General features: G+C 34.2%; 3 protein-coding genes across 7 annotated transcripts; 2 read left to right on the top strand and 1 right to left on the bottom strand.

The window, feature by feature from the left end:
- The first annotated feature begins 5,424 nt into the window (after positions 1-5,424).
- On the top strand, positions 5,425-8,635 carry LOC112007187 (pectinesterase 2). The gene is made up of 2 exons (XM_024039495.2): positions 5,425-6,373; positions 7,630-8,635. The coding sequence occupies exons 1-2, from the start codon at positions 5,494-5,496 to the stop codon at positions 8,319-8,321; spliced, it is 1,572 nt and encodes a 523-aa protein (XP_023895263.2). The 5' UTR covers positions 5,425-5,493; the 3' UTR covers positions 8,322-8,635.
- A 128-nt stretch (positions 8,636-8,763) lies between these two features.
- LOC112007162 (pentatricopeptide repeat-containing protein At5g62370) lies at positions 8,764-18,043 on the bottom strand. Of its 5 annotated transcripts, none has more exons than XM_065766141.1 (7): positions 17,885-18,043; positions 14,648-17,491; positions 14,316-14,419; positions 12,438-12,502; positions 9,737-9,819; positions 9,442-9,555; positions 8,764-9,096 (listed from the first exon to the last, which is right to left on the bottom strand). In XM_065766141.1, the coding sequence occupies exons 1-3, from the start codon at positions 17,976-17,978 to the stop codon at positions 14,346-14,348; spliced, it is 3,012 nt and encodes a 1,003-aa protein (XP_065622213.1). In that variant the 5' UTR covers positions 17,979-18,043; the 3' UTR covers positions 8,764-9,096; positions 9,442-9,555; positions 9,737-9,819; positions 12,438-12,502; positions 14,316-14,345. The 5 variants fall into 5 exon arrangements, with proteins under 5 accessions (XP_065622213.1, XP_065622211.1, XP_065622215.1 ...); XM_065766139.1 differs by adding an exon at positions 9,297-9,372 and having other exon boundaries at positions 14,648-18,000; XM_065766143.1 differs by having other exon boundaries at positions 14,648-17,486; positions 17,885-17,982.
- Positions 18,044-19,496: 1,453 nt separating this feature from the next.
- LOC112007173 (uncharacterized) lies at positions 19,497-20,426 on the top strand. The gene has a single exon (XM_024039478.2). The coding sequence runs from the start codon at positions 19,497-19,499 to the stop codon at positions 20,424-20,426; it is 930 nt and encodes a 309-aa protein (XP_023895246.2).
- The last annotated feature ends 680 nt before the right edge of the window (positions 20,427-21,106 follow it).

Below are 21,106 nucleotides of genomic sequence, written 5' to 3'. Positions count from 1 at the left end.
TCACTTGACACAAAAATTTAAAAACTTAAATTAGATGAGACACATTGAGCAAAATTAAACTCTAATTGAAATCCAATTTTTACACCGAATTAACTCACTTGGCACAAAAATTTAAAAACTTAAATTAAATGAGACACATGGCACAAAATTAGACTCTAATTAAATTCCAATTTGAAATTTAATTGAATTTTCTCTTAGTTTTACCTATTAACATATATATATATACACACACACACACTAGTATGTAACCCGTGCTTATGCACAGAAATGATGAATTATAGTGGTGCTATTAATATTAGCTTGGGTTATAAAAACATATAAGATATTAGTTCAACCAGGATATTTGAAGGTACTAAAATAGTTTTTTCTTGCAATTTTCATAATATTAGTTACGCTAAGTTTCTCATTACACTGTTATTATATATATAATTTTAAAAATCACTATTGAATATTACATATACAATATCAATTAACAATCACTATCCATGAAATTCTACTAAATATAACACAAAATTAAAAAAAAAATTGGTCTAGTAATATCTCCTAAATTGAATGGGGTAAGTGCATGAGATCGTTCAATTCAATTGCAATATGTTATGTTCCAGATCCTTGCATACAAAATATCTAAATGGAAATATTATAAAAAATATGCTCATTAGTTCAGAGAACAAATAACAATAAATATCTAAACAATTTAATTTGTATGAAAAGCTAACAAAAACAAAATTCAATTTTGAATCTAAATAAATTTTCTCTAAGCATTGGTTTTATATATATGATTAGATTTTTTATTCTCTCTCTCTCTCTCTCTCTCTCTCTCTCTCTCTCTCTCTCTTTTCTTTTGGATATACACATGAATTTACTCTTTCTTTCTTTCTTTTTTTCTTTCTTTTTTTATTGAGTTCTTGATGATTTATTTATATTAGAATATTTATCTTTTGCACCTCATTAACTTGCCTAGAACAAAAACTTTTAAAAAATAAATAAATAAATAAGACACGTGGAAGAAAATTAAACAACAATTGGAATTCAATTTAGAACCTAATTGAATTTTCTCTCAACTTTGATTATATATATAGATTTTTCCTTTCCCCCTCCATTTCTTGTCCATAAAGCAAAGTCTAAAACCCAAAACTTTTACTAGGTTCTTCTTCACAAATAGGGACAGCACAAGCTCTAGGCCACTTAACCCATTGCTTAGAGCCTAAAATACAAAAGCTCTAAAAATATTTGAGTTAACGATTGGTTTTACTTGTAAAAATTTTATAAAGAAAAAAAAATTAATTGGTAGGTTTGTGTGTTAAAAATATTGAGTATTCTAAAAAAATTGGTGGGTTGTACGCTCTCTCTCTCTCCCTCATCCTCAAGAAGGCCCAATAATTGTGGTTAATGGAAATCCAACACAAAAGATAAACTATTTCAACCAATAAAAAAATTGATATGAATATGTCATATCATTATTGACAATCAATTTATTCTAAATTCTAATAAATTAAGACTTCAATTTTTTTAAGTTAATCTTCCACATGGTTAATTGTCAATATTAGCCATCCAATCTTCCACATGGCCATACATCAAATAATCTCTCTCTCTCTCTCTCTCTCATTATTAAAATTGAAATTTTAATTTTAATTCTCCTTCACTATGCATTACCTTACCCAAGATAAAATTTTCTTTAAAAAAATCTACATTTATTCAATTTTATGCCTAAAACAATATGCTTAAATTTTAATATTAAAAAAATCTTGAATTGGTTGGCATTAATTCATCACGCTACGTGTTGAATCCATCTCTCTATTTAAACAGGTTTAGATTGATGGATGATTCTATTATTAAATGAAGTGGTATTAATTTTTTGAAAAAATTATATTCTATTTTTCTCATCATCGTATTATTATATTGTATAGCATTTCTTTTACTTATAAATATTTTTTAATTATAAATTTCTACGAGAAAATGTCAATCTTCATCTCTAAAAAAGAAATATCAATCTATATATGAAAAAATTTAAGAGAGAGAGAGATACAAATTAATTGAATTCTCAAACGTGATCACTTAATATATATATAACGGAAAATTTAGAAAAATAAAATCTTATGAATAAGAAATTCATAAAAAGAGTGTTAGAAAATAATGAAATAATTTAAAATAATGAAAATGAAAATAATTACAATGATGTTCAAAAATAATAATTTGTAATTGTATACTAAACTCTTTCAAAAAAGCATGTTTCACTTACAGAATTTTATTGATATTACTTGTTATAGTTATTTTTGAAAAATGACGTATTTCCAAATTAAAAATAATAAAATCCTACTTAACTTTGATTTTGTCACAAAAGAATAGCAATTTTGCATCCCAAAATGGAATTTAAAAAAAGGTGTTAACAAAACTTAATTAATCTGTAATTTTACATCTCAAAAAGTACAGATGAATGAATTTGAAATATAATGTTAGGACATATGTGATTTAATGTTAGGAACATATGTTAATATTGAATTGGCTAATCATTTGACAAAACGCGTTTTACTTGTAATTGAGTAGATTTAGGATATGTTTAATGTTTCAAGGAACAAGGTTTCAAGATCAAGTATTAAAGTCATGCAAGTCTGTCCAATAAACAAGTAAAGAAGTGCTGGATTTTAAAACTCGACAGCTAGTATCTATTGAGATTTAAAAAATTGCTGAAGCCTGATGCTCGACAGCTTCTCGACAAATAAGCTATCTATCGAGGTTTATAAAAATCAGTTTTTCAGAAATGATTTCACTTCAATCTGTGAATAAAAGTTTAGGCTTTCTTTTCTCACAACACTAAACATATATAAGGATTGTTTTAAGGGCCGTCAAAGGTTGTGCAAGTGTGAAACAAAGTTGTGTTCATGCAAATTGTGGTCAAAGACAGGATTTTCCTTAGTTCATCTTTCTCTTGAATAAGCTATTGTGTTTGTACACCATAGGGTTTTGTAACTAAGGAACTTCGTGATCTTCATCATGTGATAAACTGAAAAACTTTATAGCCAACATCTTTCTCAATTTGGTGAGTAAGCTGCATATTGGGATCCGCACATCGAATTAGTTAGTCACGTACTAGGAGTCGTGCAATAAAAGGAAAGATTGTCACTACAGAAGAAGTCTAATTGGGTATTAGGATAAGGCTTCAACTGTAGGTTACGTTGGTATAAGGTAGTGAGATTCTTAGTGATAATAGTGAATTCTTGGGATTGGTGACCTTAAAATCACCCGGTAAAGTTTTTGCCGTGTGGATTTTTCCAATTCGTAAACAAATCATTGTGTTAATTTAATTTCCGCTACATTTAGTTATTTGGTGATTTATTTGTGCTACCATGCATATTGAATGTTAATTGAATTAATTAATTAACTTGACTAATTAATTTGTTAATTTATCATAAGGAGTCAATATATTCTTGGCCTATCATATAAAAAAAATTATAATATAGAAAATAGAAATTTAAAATTAAATGAAATAATATTTAAATATAAAAAAATACCTCACTTAAGTTAAAATTCATATTTTAGGTCTCAAAAATACTCTTTATAACTTGGGAAGGCTTTCATCCAAATTAAACCAAAGAATCTATATATAAAGAATTCATTTGGTGAACAAGAAGCAACTAAGGAAAATCTTGTCAGGGTTAAAGAAATGGGGAAATTCCTAGCACAACTTTAGCACTACGAACATTATGCCCAGCTAATGATCTCTTGGTGCTACATTTCAAATTTCAATATATATATATATATATATATGCTTTAATATTTTCTTAAGAATCTTTCTTGTTTTGCATATGGGTTGTCCTTTCTGTAAGGTCAAATATATTGGTACTTCTTGTACATAATTCGGATAATTTTTTTTAACAAAAAGTTGAAGAATATAGCATAGTACCTCACATGTCATTCAAACTCAGAGGAATTTGCGGTTCACAAATCATTAATTAGTGTTCCTTTTTAGACTTGTAATATTTTTGTCAATGATCTCTCAAATTATAAGAACCTTCCCTACGTACCTCTTAGATCTGGTTATAAACATCAAGCTTGAAATAATTGGAAGCTACGAAGAAATAAGGTATAGTTGACATACCTGAATCAATAAGAATTGTGGCTAAATTAACGAAAAAAATAAATAAATAAGAATTGTGGCTGGGTAATCTTCTTCGATATAATAATTAAAGGATAAGAGTGCAACATTCTCTAATACAATCGAACAAACAACACGTTTTGGGACAGCCTTGGAATTGTGCAAAGTCAACAACATGTTATAGTGTTAGATTTTAGACAACTGGTACACTAGCCGTCCTTCTAATAGGTACATGCACCACTGGCATACATAAGGACACGGTTTTCCTTGTCCAAGTGAAGCATGGAAGTTCAATGAATTATGAGTCATACCTTTGAGTCTTTGACAAGTACATGGTAAATAGATTTATGATTGAGTGGTACATTTATTTTTAATTAGGGTATGTTCTTTACATAGAAATTTTGGATGGAAATTGATTTCCAGTTAGTTTTTTTTTTTTTTTTTTTTTTTTTTTTTTTTTTTTTTTTTTAGCAACAAATCAACCTGAATAACATTAACAAGCTGGTAAGATTTTCCAGTAAGTTTGAAATAGTATTCTCTTGTATCATGGTTTTATAAGAAGGGTAATCCATAATTGCTCTCTTGTTGATATGTACTCCTTAATTCTTATATATAATATTCATAATTTCACATAAAATATCAATGTATATTTTATCGATGTCTATATTCAAAACTTCTTAATCCTTATATATAATATTCATAATTTCACACAAAATGTCGGTATTTTTTTTATTATTAATATGTTTATATTCAAAATGTGAAATGAATAATGTAGACAAACAATAAACTATAAAGAGTATAAGAGAATCGAGACCCTTATAAAAATAAGTGATAATTACTAAGAGGGAAGATTGAAAGAAGTGTCCTCCTAGTAACATTATTACATGGGAAATTAATCCTTGCAACCCTCAGTCGAAATATAGTTTCTTCATATATAAACTATTAAACTTCGTTATACAATTATGACTTGACATTAGATTCTGACCTTTTCTAGCAAAACAACGCTAGATATGTATATGATTGTGACATGCCTACAAGTCCATATCATGTTCTCTCTGGTTAATTAATTACGTAAACGATATTAAATATTATAAAACACAACAATGATGAGGTATAATGGTTGAAAACTAAACTGGATCAGTTGGCCAAGCATCATAGGGCACGCTCGCCCTAGATAGGTCGTGAAACTCGGCCAAAGACGATTGATAATTTGATATGGTCAAGAATCTATGTAAGTTTCTTTTTTAATTGCATTTCTAATTGAGTTTTCTATCACTCTTTAGCATGTTCAAACCCAGCCAACTTGGCTCCATCAATCCTCGTTCCCCTATATATACATACCCTAACAAAGCCTTAGATATATCACTATATTCTTCAAACCCAATATTCTTGAAACATCAATGGCAAAACCTCTTTTGTTATTAGTGCTATCCCTAATCTTCCTTTCCTTCCTCTCACCCACTCTATCAAGTACCATCTCCAATGACATAGATTGGTGGTGCAACAAAACCCCACATCCTAAAATTTGCAAACACTACTACATGACCCATAATCCAAAGGTCACAAATAGTACACCAAAAGTAAAGTCTGAGTTCAAGAAAACCATTGTCCAAATAGCCTTAGAGGAGTCCCTTAAAGCTGAAACTCACAACAAGTGGCTTGGCTTTAAATGTAGAAACAAGAAGGAAAAGGCTGTATGGAATGATTGCGTGCAACTCTATGAAGAAACCATAACCCTACTCAACCAAACCCTAGACTCTACCACCAAATGCACCAACTATGACATGCAAACTTGGCTTAGCACTGCTCTTACGAACCTAGAAACCTGCAAAGCCGGCTTTGTTGAGCTAAATGTTTCAAACAATGTCTTGCCCCTCATGTCCAACAATGTTTCTGACCTTATAAGCAACTTTTTGGCTATCAACAAAAATGACTCAATGACCCCAGACACAGAAAGGTACAAAGATGGGTTTCCAAGCTGGGTTTCGGGTGGTGATAGGAAGCTATTACAATCTTCTACAATAGCTGCAAACCTTGTGGTGGCACAAGATGGGTCAGGGAATTATAAAACTATTACTGAGGCTTTGAATGCAGCGGCTAAGAGAAGTGGGAGTGGAAGGTTTGTGATATATGTGAAAAGTGGGGTTTACAAGGAGAACCTTAATATTGGGAGTAAATTGAAGAATGTTATGCTGGTTGGTGATGGGCTAAGGTGGACCATTGTTACTGGTAGCAAGAGCGTTGGAGGAGGCTCCACAACTTTCAACTCTGCAACTGTTGGTAAGGGATTTGATCTCTCTCTCTCTCTCTCTCTCTCTCTCAAATATTAACGTAAAGATAATGTTAAAAGGCACTTCTAATGTAATTATAAAATACTGACAAACTAGCACGACAAGTTAAGTGATTGATGATAAAAGTTTTGTGGCTCTTTGACACAATTTGTTCTCTCTCATTGAGAGAATCTAAATTCAAAGACTCCATTCTTCATTTATTAAAAAAAAAAAAAAATTTACTTCGCATTTTTTATATATAAGGGGGATTCAAATTTGGAATATTTTTGTTAAAAACACTAAAATATTTCATTTGACTTAAAAGTTATTAAAACAAAAATAAATTAATGTCCATGGTTAGGGTCACATTAATAATGCATTAAATATTTTTTAAATACTTTTCAATTTCGTGTTTAAAAATTGACATATTAGCTTATAAGGTATATGTAGTAAAATATATAATACCCTCAAACCAAAACTGGATGGCCAAAATTATAACCTCCTTAAACAAATGATGCAATTTGTAATTTTTATTCATTTCAAATAAAAAATAATGTTTCCCTCAAAAAAAAAAATATTCGTTAAAAGAGTACTGTAGGTATCCCTAATAATCTTCCCAAATAGTATTATCTTTTTCTTTTCTTTTCTTTTCTTTTTTCTTTTTTTTTTTTTTTTTTGTTGCTGAGAATAGTTTTATCTTTATGGATCTAAGTAATGAGTGTCGAAGTATATATATTGGTTAATGTTAAGTTTTTATTGCAATAAACTAATTTTTATTTTTTTTAGGGAATCAATCAACTTTAGTTAAAATGATATTTGTTTAATAACTTTGTTACTTCCCAATAGAATTGGATCTGCTAAATTCCTTCTTTAGCCTGTGTTTATTACTCCATATTCTATCTTTATATAAAACCATATAGCACAGTCACAGTAGAGAGAGAGAGAGAGAGAGAGAGAGAGAGAGAGCATGCACCATGACATTGTCACTATTTCCTTTTAATTCTTAGAATAAGACAAATGGCAATGTTTACATAATGTCAAAAGAGAAGAATAATCAAGAAGTAGATGTACCTTCTATCGAATTCTTAGAATAAGTACCAACGACAAATTACAATATTTAGAAAAAGTCAAAACAGAAGAATAATTAAGAAGTTGATACTTGATAACTACACTCGTTATGCTATTGCAATACTAATACATTATGTCTTGGAAATGTCATTTGCCTTATAATTTTGTCACTAATACTTAATATTTTACTACAATCAGCTGTGACTGGCCAAGGTTTCATTGCTCGTGGCATCACATTTCGTAACACTGCTGGTCCATCAAACCATCAAGCTGTGGCACTAAGATCAGGTGCCGACCTCTCTGTCTTTTACCGGTGTGGCTTTGAAGGGTACCAAGACACCCTCTATGTGCACTCACAGAGACAATTCTACAAAGAATGCTACATCTATGGCACAGTAGATTTCATATTTGGAAATGCCGCAGTTGTTTTCCAGAACTGCATGATTTATGCAAGGAAACCAATTATTGGGCAACAAAACACGGTTACAGCTCAAGGTAGAACCGATTCTAATCAAAACACAGGGATTTCAATCCATGATTCACGTGTTATGGCTGCATCAGACCTTATACCAGTGCTAAGCTCAGTGAAAACATACTTGGGTCGACCATGGAAAGAGTATTCAAGAACTGTTTACCTACAAACTTACATTGACACTTTGGTGGATCCAGCAGGGTGGTTGGAATGGAATGGCAATTTTGCATTGAGTACTCTGTATTATGGAGAGTACAAGAACATTGGCCCCCGCTCTTCGACTAGTCAGAGAGTGAAGTGGGGTGGTTATCATGTTATAACAAGTGCAAGTGTAGCATCACGGTTCACTGCTGAGAATTTTATTGGTGGGAAGTCATGGTTGCCTGCAACTGGTGTGCCATTTGTTGCTGGCCTCTGATTTCTTCGACTAGTCAGAGACTGAGGTCGTGTGGTTTTCATGTTATAACAAGTGCAAGTGTAGCATTACAGTAGAGAAATTTATTGGTGGGAAATCACGGTTGCCTGCAACTGGTGTGCCATTTGTTGCCGGCCTCTTACAATCACATCTAACGTCAATTTTGAGTTGTGATTGCAATTTGTTTGGTGATTCTTGTTTGATTCTTTGTGATTGCAAATACCATATCATTGGTAAAATGAAATTCAATAGAGTTTCTTTGTTATTTCTGTCAGAATAAATATGCAAATAAAATTCTTTTCCCTGATGATTCTTCAAGACTTCAACTACTCATATTTGTTTTTCATGATAAACTATTCTGTGCATCCAATATATAACACATTCTTCCCATATAAAGATACCCACATTCTATACTCCGGGTGTACAAAATACTTTCAATAAGTAATGACACAAACAAAAAATGGCCCATGGGATAAATCCATGACAGATTTATTGCATCATCTTACAGATTTATTACATTATCTTACATTTATTGAGATGTAGCACATTCCAGTAGTTAAACAAATATCTACATAGCAGTATTGATACATTTTTAATTAGGAAATAACCAACTCCCCTTGGGTTCAGAAACCAGGAGTTAGACACAAACCAATCAAAGTCTTCGGACCAAGGGACATGGATTCACAGCCTGACCATTAAAACAGCTTTAGCTTCCCCAGTTAGTTCTTCTCCAGGGAATAGGGCTATCCGTTAGACCAATTTCACCATCTATGATGCACTGCAGAAGAAGAAGAAGAAGAAGAAGAAAAAAAAAAAAAAAAAAAAAAAGAAAAAAAAAAGACTTTTAGCCTCAACATAAAAACCTTCCCGTAAATAGTGTGATATATATATATAGTTATTTTCACATAAAAGTCCTCAGATCCATTGATAAAACACATTCATAGAAGGAATATAAGGGGCTGAGTGTTATGCGTATACCGCTACTTTAAGTCTTTAACTTGATTCTCCAGATGTCATTAGTCTCCATTGCATTATTTATATTTATGAGGCCTGCCTATATATATGCAGAACTAAATTTCAAAACATATGTAACAATTTATCAAAACTAGATATTTGTATATACCTGATACAATAGTTCACCAAGAACTGTAAGTTGCTCTTCTGAAGTTGCCATTTACGTAGTCATTTAAGACTTAAGAGTTCCTAAGCAGTCTTTTGCCATTTATAAATTTTATATCTGCAACACAATTGTTATGAACTGTAAAGCCGAATCTCAGGAATTGTAAATCTACTTTAAAAAAAAGTATATATCCCCCAGCAAATCAGTTATTGCACATCAATTTACTAATGCAAGTTCATTTTGTAAAACATCATATAAAATGAAACTTCAAAGGAGTGAAAGTTCGTATAAACCCCACCTCCCTCTCATTGATGTAAAACTACTCATTGTAGCAGGAATCCTGAGGATCATCTCCTGTTGTATTAAGAAACCATAAGTTGGCTGCACAAAACAATTAAGTGGTTAAAAATTAACTAAAAGCAAGAGGCTATAGTATCAATAACTTGGCTGTACACAATGTGTTTCTAATATACCAACAAAAACATGGTTTTCAGAATCCTAAAACTTTAAGAGTTGGGGTATTTCTTGCATACATGATATATATCAAAAAATTGACAATCATGATGTGTAAACTTGGCTGTCTAAACTTGGCGTACATGTTCACACAACTAACATGCTTCAAGAAATGAAGTTTCAATAGCAATGAAAACAGACACAAAATTGTGAATAATTAAAATCTATTTCAATGAAATGAAGAGTGGACTTTTTATACATAACACAACAGAGCCCTGTTCCAACCAATTGGGACTGCCCACATGAAACCAAAACCAATTTCATTCTTGACTATGCCATACTTTCACTCAATGAAAATTTAACTTAAAAAGTGACATCCGTTTTTCACTCAATGCAGCCCTCCTTTCTGTAATCTACATGGTATTTTTTGCTGAATATGCTACAGGTATCCTGTTTAAACATAAAACCCCCAGTTCAGCATAGGTATAGGTGATAGGACTAATATAATGCCAATAACATAGCATGGTCATCACCTTCCCAGCATCCAAGATTATGACTGCTACATTAATATATGGTTTGGATTGCTGATGCTACAACTGAAACTGAGCCACCACTGCTGCGGCATGCCAAGTTTAGTAATTAGCAAGTCTCCCAAAGTGGCTTTGGGCCTAAAATAAACCAAATTTCCATTAGGCTATGAGGCCTCATGCAGATTAATCTGGCCTGGACTCTCCAAAATAAGCACCCAGATGCCTGTGCAGCCTTACTAAATGACGTAACCCGCTCTTATCCTTCCACTGAAGTTTCACCATTCTACTCTCAACCCAACAGGTCTCCACATGGGTCATTTCAAGCAATTGAAACCCTCCAAGGCTATCACAAGTTGAGATCTGAGCTATATTAATAGCTCAGATCCCTTGGCTGCTTTGATCTCATTTAGTCCATCTAAAGGTAAACAAAATTCAAGTAAATAATTTTTCAACAAATGGCTCATTTATAGGCAAAGGTATCACTTCCATTATTTCAAACCCTGTAACAAGAGTCTGATTCTCCCTATGATTACTAATAGCAGTGTTTTTCTTTTTTGGGGGGGAGTTGTTTGGAAACCAAAACTTCAATTAATATTCACCAAATTCCTTATATTAGAATTGCTCAGTCCTCGAAAACTTTCCTTTTCTTTAACACAACACCTCCACCATTGTCTTTGTAGAGAAGCAATTGAGGTGAATCTAGTTCCTCAGACAAGCTTCATTTCATTGTTTGAAGACAGGAAAAAAAGAACCTTAAATTTGGAAATTATTTTCTTTGGTTATTGTGCATACATATATGCTCTTTACACATTCAAAATTACAAAATTTATAAACGAATGGCTCTTGACTGAACCTGCAATTTACTTCCCAAAAACTCACACTCAGCCCCCCAACTCCCTGCAAACCAATGCTAATTATGTTATTTAAGCAATTAGGAGGATCAAATAGTTCCATGTGCTTCTCTAAGGGTCACAAGGCCCTCAATGGTTTACAAGAGCACTAAATGAAAACCATACCCTTTCTGAAAATCAAGAGTCATTAACATTAGTTATACCATACATTAATGAGGCAAGCTATCATACAGTCCTCTGCTTACCAGCAATGACATCAAATTCTATGTTTATGAATTGCCTCAATATCTGAGAAACGTCTCACTTTGAGCAAGGACTTTCTTTCATGTACTCATTTGATAGCAAAAAATATCATTTGGGAAAAAAAAAAGAAAAAAAAAAAAGAAGAAGATACAAGTAATGAGAATGACACATATAAAGAAGTCTTGGCTCCCTTAGTCAATGCGCACTTAGGAAAATGCTCATGTTCTGTTGACTGCATTCACAAAAAGGCAAAATCTAAAACTGGTATGAGTTTCTAATCATGTGCATATACCACATCCATGATAAAATTCTTCCATGCAAGGCTGCTATGCAATTAAGTCATTTGGTCTATATGCTTTCATTCTTTCTTTCTTTTTTTTGATAAGTAACAAAGTCTACATGTTTCATTCTTGTCAAAGATAACAAAAGCCAAACAAATCAGTGACATGGACCCTGCCCTAGTGCAATGAATATAATGTGCAACAGAAGATCTGAAATGAAAGAAGTTACATGCACCATTCACTATCCTAAAACTTGTAGGAATGATCTTAGGCTTAATGCTTCTGACGTGGGACATGTAATAAGTTTTTGGTCAGATTTTGTGTGCCAGGTCAAATCAGAGTCACACAACTATAATTACTCTTTGTTACCTATATTTCAGTACTTAACCTCACATAAAGCATATTGTGCTACTTAACTTAAACCAGCCATTCAATATTGTAGGAAGGTTAGCAACTGGGACTTCATGTGGTTCCCTTTAACCAGTAACTTATGATGTTCATGATCATAACAACCTCCAGTCACCTATGCATGCCCTTAGCAAGCACGATAGATAGTCATTTTCAATGTGCACAGAAACATGCCACTATAAAGAGAAGAACAGTGGAAGAAAATAAATAAATCAAACGTGAGTGGTGGTTACCCCATCAATGACCAGAGCTCCAATTGTAGTTTCTCGATTTTCATCTGGACTTCCACCAGGCCCAACTGTTTCAGAGTAAAATCATATAAGTGCAAATAATGGATAGCTAAACCAATTCATCCATTGTATGCTCAACAGTGTCAACTGAAAAAAGCCAGAAGCATTACTCTATTGTTTACCAGAAATCATTCTTTTCAACTATTGGATCCAAGTACATCCAACATACTATAAATCTAACTAGTGTGATGATAAACCATAAACTCAGAATCAAGAAATGAACTAATAAATTGGTTTGACTTGTATTTCCATAGTCACATGAAAATCAATACCTAAACCAACTGATCTCACTCTTGGAATACCCATATACCTTGACCACCCAATCAAGCACAATCAGAACTAAACCACAACCCACAATTGAATATTATATAATAAAGAATAATATGTTGAGCAATGCAAAACTAGATTATGAGAGCATGTATATTTAAAGCAATTCTGCCTTCAATTAATTTAAGAAAATCAGATTCAAGTTCTATCTGCTTTATCAACATTAAGCAGGAGGTTGAGAAATCAGTAGACTCTGATCAGATCTGTTGAATCAACAAATGCCCTAAGCTTCTCAATCCAAATAAATATTGAGATGAATATTCAATAGAATCAATACCGTACTGTTAGCCATTGGGTTGGGAAGATTTTTGTAGGTATATTTGGTATGAGGTGGGTATGGGAAATAGGGTGCAGTTTCAGCTAGATTGTTGGTGTGAAGATCAATCTCTTAAGGAGGCTTTCCCGATCTTGCATGAAATTGCTACGGATCAGGAGGCTTCGGTGGAGTTTTTATTGGTGTGGCATCAAAGGAAGGAGATGACGAGTTGGGATGTGTGGTTCTATCGAGCTTTAAATATTTGGGAATTGGATGCAGTGGCAGCTTTTAAGGCTTTTACTCACATCTTGGAGACCCATATTCCTTTTGATGGGGTTGGAGACCAGATGAGGTGGAAGTTGAGGATGAATGGGGAGTTTGGGATTTGGTCTTTTTATTGCGGGTTGAGGGCGTCGTACTTTGTTATCTTCCCCTGGAAAGCAATTTGGGGGGTTAAGGTTCCCAGAAGAGTTTCCTGTTTTTTTGGACAGTGGCATGGGGGAAAGATTCTCACAACTGATAATTTAAAGAGGAGAAGATTTTATTTAGTGGATTGGTGTTGCATGTGCAGATGCGATGGGGAATTAGTGGACCATCTTTTTCTTTGTTTGGGGAGGCTCGCTGCTTGTGGAATTTTGTTTTTAAATCCTTAAGGTTGCACAGGTGATTCCTAAGAGAGCGAATGATCCTTTGCTTGGGTGGAGGAATTGGTTGGGGAAGCATTCTTCCGAGATTTGGAATTTGACACTATTGTGTTTGATGTAGTGTATTTGGAGGGAGAGGAACAGGTGTACCTTTGAGGATACGGAATGCTTTAGGGAGCAACTTCTTATCTTTTATAGGGACTTTGCTTGATTGGTCACAGTTTTGGGGACTCACATCTTATGAGTCCCTCATAATATTTTTAGATTCCCTTTCTTCTTGTACATAGCTTTATGTCTCTTTTGTATTTTTGTGGCTACCTCATGGTTTTTTTCCATGTCATACTCTTTTTTAATGATATCTTATCTTACCTATCAAAAAGAATTTATGCCAAAAATGGAAACAAAAATTCCACAGGGTTTCCTTTAACAAACACATATTTAAAAGTAAATATTGCTTAAGATTTGGAAAATCAACGGAAACGATATTCCTTCAACAACAAAGTAAATATCATTTTGAAACTCTCTCTCTCTCTCATCAGTTTCATTTGCATATCTTCTAGGAAAGTAGCAGGGCACATCAGAATTGAAAATTACCTGATTCTTGTCAGCTGCATGCAAATGACCTCATTGGCAAAGATTGGAGTTCACGATCTCCACCATTCCTGCATAAATCACTTTGTTTTTCGTAGGCATCATTCCTGCATACAAACACACAATTCCCAAGTCAAGTAATTATAAATTGTACATTTGAACTTTGAGGTGAAAGGGGGAATGGTTTGGGAGCTAGAATGTAGAGACAATTGAAGAGATGCATATTTGGCACAACAAAATTTCCTTATCACCAACCTCTAAATGTGTCGCACAGTATCAAGCAATAACTTTTACTTTGCACAAGGTATGCCTTCAACAACATAATGCTAGATTACCTTCACTTCCCTCATTGCATGTTTTCAAATAGAACCTCTTTGTTGAATGTTTTGGAGTTATCCCTCTCTGAAGCATCATATCAGATACCATACGGGCTTCAAGAAATTTATTATTCTCACATAATTTGCAAAGCAACCAGTTGTGATTAAACTGCTTAGGTTTATAATTTTGAGCAAGCATTTCTTCAAATATTTTGAAGGCAGGAACACTCATATCACTTGCACAAAAACAACTGAGTAAACATTCATAAGAAATCTGATTTGGGAAAACCCCCCTCTTACGCATTGCATATGAGAGTGATAAGGCATCAAGTAGTCTCCCAGCCTTACAAAGGCCTTTCAGTAAAGTGTCATACGCAATTCTGTCTGGAGCAAAACCATCTGCATTCATCTTATTGAACAATCCTATTGCACTGTTAATATCACCAGATCGAATATGCCCATCGATGAGAATGGTGTAAGTCACCTCATTGGGATGTACACCCTCTCTTTGCATCTTTTCAAAATGATCATAGGCATCCCACATCTGTTCTGCCCTACAAAATCCAGAGATTATACCATTGTATAAGTACAAGTTTGGCATAAACTCAATGTCTTTAAACTTCTGCATCAGCTTCAAAGCAAAGCATTTCGTCTCCTCAGGAGTATCAGCAGAAATTCTTAAAATCTTCTTCATTGGCATAAGAGTTCTCTGATGGAGTAAATGGAACAACATTTCTCTTTCCCTTTCAGACTTTTTATTTATAACGCACAATTCCTTCTTAATACCAGAGATATTTCTGCTAACACCACTGACAAGTGAGATATACATGATGAGATCGGTGTCAATCTGGTTTCTGTCCATCAAATCAACTAACCTAAAGGCAAATTCGAACTGACCCTTCTTCAAGAAAAGACTGATAAGTGAGGTATATAGCACAGTATTTGGCTGAAGACCATCTCCCAACATCCTATCAAGGTAAATGCATCCCTTATAAGTCATATTTTTCTTCACCAACCCACTTATAAGTGCAGTGTAGGAATAAGAACTTGGCTGAATGGAATTCTCTAACATTATTTCAAACAACTGGTGGGCTTCAATAGCTCTTCCATTCTTCGAGTAGCCATTAATCATTGTCACATAGACAACCTCGTCAGGATCCACACCAGACTCAAGCATCATCTTAAACATTTCTTCTGCCTCAAAGATTCTTTTCTCTCTGCTTAGACAACCAATAATAGTGTCATATATAGCAACATTAGGTCTAATTCCCCTCTCATCCATTTGGTCCAGAATATTGAAGGCTGACACCAGATCACCCTGTTTACAGTGTTCATTTACCATTATCAAATAAGTTGCTTGATTTGGGACCACACCTCGATCTTGCATAAGGTCAAGTAGGTACTTGGCATCCTCAAAAAGGCCCTTCTGACATAGGCACCTGATCAAAGAGTTATAAGTAAAAAGCAAAGGCATGCATCCAACTCTCACAATTTTATCCATGTAAAGCAAGGCATCATTTGGCTTTCCTTCTCCACACAAGGCACTGACAACAACACCAAATGCTACATTAGCCAGATTAAAGTTACATCTCACAATTCCCTCAAGCAGGATCTCAATTTCTCGCTCCAAATCCCCATTAGAGTTTGCACTAGCAGAGGATGAGAGCATAGAAGGGTCAAAACCACACCCATTCTTGGCAATTGCCTGCAGAATCAGATGAGCAAGGTGAAGCCTCTGCCCCTCTGGATACATCTTCATAAGGACAAAAAACAGCACATGATCAGGAACAACCCCCCTTAACAGCATGCTTTTGAACAAATCATAAACTTCCATTAGCCTATTCTCCTTGTAAAGTGCATTGAATAAAACCGTGTAACAATGGACATTAGGAGCTAAGTTGCAACTAACCATGTTGTTCAAAAGCATCAAAGCACAATCAACTTTCCCTTCCCTGCAGTACTTACTGATAAAAAGGTGATTAGTTACCGCATCAGGTTGGATTCCCCACCCTGCCATCTGTTTGTAAACCAGCCACCCCTTATCAAACAAGCCCAATTTCAAAAACCCATGAATCAATGTATTATATGTGTAATTATCTGGCTCACAATCTGTCTTCAGCATTCTAAAGAAAACCCGCATTGCCATCTTCATTTTCTTATCCTTGCTATATTGATTAATCAAAGAAGTATACATCACCCTATCTATATAAAGACCCTGAGACTCCATTTCTCTGAATAGTGACTCTGCCTCTACGACCAGCCCTCTCTTGCAAAGACTGTAAAATATTGATTTATATAGATGGAGAGTAGGTGGATAACCATGTCCACAGCGCATTACATCAAACAATTCAAGAGCTTCATCCATATACCCCTTATAGCATAACCCATAAATCAATTTATTAAAACACAAAATACCAGGGGTAGCTCCAGCCTCATTAAGTCTAACTAAATAATCAAATGCTTCTAAAATTCTATCTTGAGCATAAAGCCCCCAAATCATTGCATTACAAGCAGCTTTGCAAGGAATTCCACCCATCTCAAGCAGCCTATCAAATTGAGCTCCTGCCTCCTCTACTTTATCTAACTTACACAAACAAATAACCATAGAATTCAAAATCGATAAATCAGGATCAATACCTCTACCAACAATGTTGTTGCAAAAAAGTGCCTCAGCCAATTGGGGCTGACCCGAAAACACCAGTTTCCTAATGAGTTCGCCATAGCTAACCAAATCAAGGTCCAAGCCATGTAAAGCAGCAAAATCAACAACCGAAAAAGCATCAGAAACTGACGAAGAATGTGTTATTATTCGCCGAACCACTTGCTGCGCCGAGGATAACAAGCCACGTTGAATGAGCTGCTCTGCCAATGAGAGACACAGAGATTTGTGGTCATTGGCAATAGGTGAAACAAAAGCATTTGTAGGGTCTATTGGCAAAGTACAAGTTGTAATTGCTCTTCTGGTCCTGAAGAAATAGTAATAACAATAAGAACAAGGCCTTTTCTTAAGCATTTTCAATCACTCTTATCTGATTACAAGAAAATGAAGGGTTTTAGAGACAAAATTTAGCATTTTGAGACCGACCCAACTGCCAAAATACCATAAATCTACGAATAAAAGCACAAACGACACCAACCCAAGCGATGAAGTTGAGAAAATTCACAGACCCAGAAGCAAGAAAGACCAATACTATTGGAGAAGACCATGAATGAGAAATTGTAGATTTTCAAAGGCAAAGCAAAATTGAGACTAACCCAAGTGAGGAATCGGACCCAGGTAGCAAGAATGAAGCAGAAACAAGTAGTGTGGTAATAGAAGAAGAAGAAGAAAGTAGTGTTTTTGACACATTGAATTGATAGGATGAACGGACTAAAACCCTTACCCTTTGTTTGTGTGTATTTTATTGTTTGGTTTTTAAACTGATAAACCCCAAGTCGATTTGCTGAACCGGAATGGGTTTGAGTTTTGTCCTTTTTAGGGTTTTAATTTTTTTTTAATTATTAATTGCAATTATTTACCCAACTGCATAAGAGCAACCACATCAGCTCGTGAAAAAGATTCCGTCTATTTTACACAAAAAACTTACTTTTTTTTTATTTTACACCATCTATTTTACACAATCACTTTTACAAAACACTCACTTCAGTTTATCTATTTTACAAGACTTTTCAATAAAATATTCATTCTTCATCAATTTTTTATTATTTTTCCTAATGGTTATACTTTTTTAATTTAAACTTATATTTTAAGTAAACTACCAACATCGATGGCTTGGCCAATGGAGTCGCTTGTAGTGGAGGTCTGATGGCTGAACTGCCAAAATAGTGGCTCTGACGAACACCGTCGGATTGGTCTCACCGCCCACCGCACCGCCGAATAGTGACCCACTGATAGGTGGATTGTTTAAATAGTGGCTTCAACGAATGCCACCAATGCCCAAACTATCAAAATAGTGGCTTTGGTGATTGCCCACCGGATTGGTGTCTCCGACCATTGTACCGCCATCACTAGTGGGCTGATTGTTGTAATAGTGGCTCCAACGACCGCCGCTGAATTAATGTCTTCGACCACCATATTGCTAGAATCGGTGACCAAACTGATGCTGTCGAATCGATGTCTCCGACCAACGATCATTTTTTTTTTTTGACCCAACGATCATAATTTTTATTGTTATATCCACCAGTCATAATTTTGAAATTCAAACAATAAATTCAAGCCTAACTTTAAACCCAATAGTAAATTCAAACCTAAAGGTAAATTCAAACCTAAAAGTTATTTTTTTTTTTTAACTTTAAACCCAATAGTAAATTCAAACCTAAAGGTCATATTTTTTAACTTTAAACCCAATGGTAAATTCAAACCTAAAGGTCAAATTTTTGAAATTCAAACTCAAGTCACATTCTTGCTCTATAAATATGACCATTTTCTCTCTAATTTCCATCCATTTCTACAAAATTGTCTCTTCCATTTGGTTTTTGTTCTCTCTTAATGGATTTCCATTATGACATTTATTTTATTTTTCCAAATGATAAGCCTCCATTTGACTCATCTTCTGATGATGATGAGTTGGAACTTACTCTAGCTATTGCCATAGAAGAATTAAACAATGAAGGAGCATCAACATCACGTCATTGTTCGGTTCAGCCTTGCAGGTTTATTTGGTGTAATCCTTTACAAGGTCATGATAGGCTTTTCCATGATTATTTTGCTGAAACACCAGTGTATCCTCCTAATGTATTTCGAATGAGGTTTTGAATGAGTCGTTCTCTTTTTCTACGTATCCATTCAAGAGTTAAAGCTACTGAACCATACTTTGATCAAAAAAGAAATGTAGCTAACACACTCGGGTTGTTTTCCCTTCAAAAGATGATCGCCACAATCAGAATGCTTGCTTATGGAGTATCGGCTAATTTCATAGATGAATACTTGAGGATTGGAGAAACTACTGCAATAAAAAGCTTTAAGAAATTTGTTAAAGTAGTAGTTTCATTCTTTTCTGAAGAGTACTTGAGGTCACCAAACAACAATGACATTGCAAGGTTGTTAGTGGTTGGCCAACACCGTGAATTTCCAAGAATGCTGGGGAGCATCGACTGCATGCATTGGAAATGGAAGAATTGTCCAAGTAAGTGGAAAGGTCAATATATTAGTCATACCCGTGATCCAACGATAATTTTGGAAATCGTGGCGTCGTATGACCTTTGGATATGGCATGCATTTTTTGGGTTACCGAGGTCTCACAATGACATCAATGTCCTAGAGCAGTCTTCTGTATTTTATGAGCTTGCTGAAGGGTGTGCTGCTCCAGTTAATTACTCGATAAATGGTAATGACTATTCGATGGGGTACTATCTTGGAAATGGTATATATCCATCATGGGCAACATTTATCAGAACAATTCCAGCACCACAAGACCGTAAAAGACAACATTTTGCTTCCGCACAAGAGGTGGCGAGGAAGGATGTCGAACGTGCATTTGGAGTACTTCAAGCGCGATTTGCAATTATGAGTGGGCCTGCACGTTTTTTCCACCTTGAATCGCTTAAGGACATTATGATGGCATGTATAATATTGCATAATATGATTGTTGAAGATGAGCAACATACTTACCTTGGAGCAAATGACTTTGATTATGATCAAATCGATGATAATGGACCCGAACCGGTGTCACATAATCCCACTTGTAACCTTATGCAGTTCATTGAAAGTCATAATTCCATTAGAGATAGAGGAATTCATTCTCAACTTCAAGCGGATCTCGTCGAGCATCTATGGCAACTACAAGGCCAGTTGTAGGAATTTGGAATTCTAAATTTCTAAGTATTACTACTTTTATTGAATGTGGACATTCATTGGAATTTGAAATTTTCTAAGTTTAATATTACTAAGTTTCCAAATAGGACACTGTAAATTTTATTCTAATATTAAACTTCATTGTCACTCTATTAATAACTATTGCATGATTTGTTTCTTCACACATCAAGTATCACTATCACCCCTTTGTGTATCTTTAATCAAATCATCCAAACTCAAATCTAGTCTATCAAACTTCAAAAGTAATTTAACAAAAAGTAAATTGGAGTCTTTATTTTTCCTGCAAATTGAGGCTAGAGTTGCTAATGACTGAGTCCCACAAAATTATTTTGAATTACAACTTAACCCCTACGCCTTTATTTTAGCCAATATAATACAAAATGATTTTAAGGATTATATTTTAAAATCCTTAAAATTGAGACAACAAAAAGCCGTATATAAGTTGACAGACCCTAATATAAGTTTGTCAACTCAAGTTTAGTTGTAAACTTACACTAGATACTATCCTGATCATTGGTCATTTTTAACACAACTGCAGCTATTCAACAAAGCTTTTCAACTGCAGCTAGATACTTTATCCTTTTTATTTCTTCTTTCTTTATCTCATACAGGGGTATTTAACCCTCTGCTAACAGCAAAACAATAATGCAGAACTATGCAAA

The sequence above is a fragment of the Quercus suber genome, unplaced genomic scaffold (genome assembly GCF_002906115.3).
Source record: "Quercus suber isolate HL8 unplaced genomic scaffold, Cork oak 2.0 scaffold_684, whole genome shotgun sequence".
NCBI lineage: Eukaryota > Viridiplantae > Streptophyta > Magnoliopsida > Fagales > Fagaceae > Quercus > Quercus suber.
Note: the sequence above shows the minus strand (reverse complement) of the source record. Positions and strands in the feature narration are given on the sequence as shown.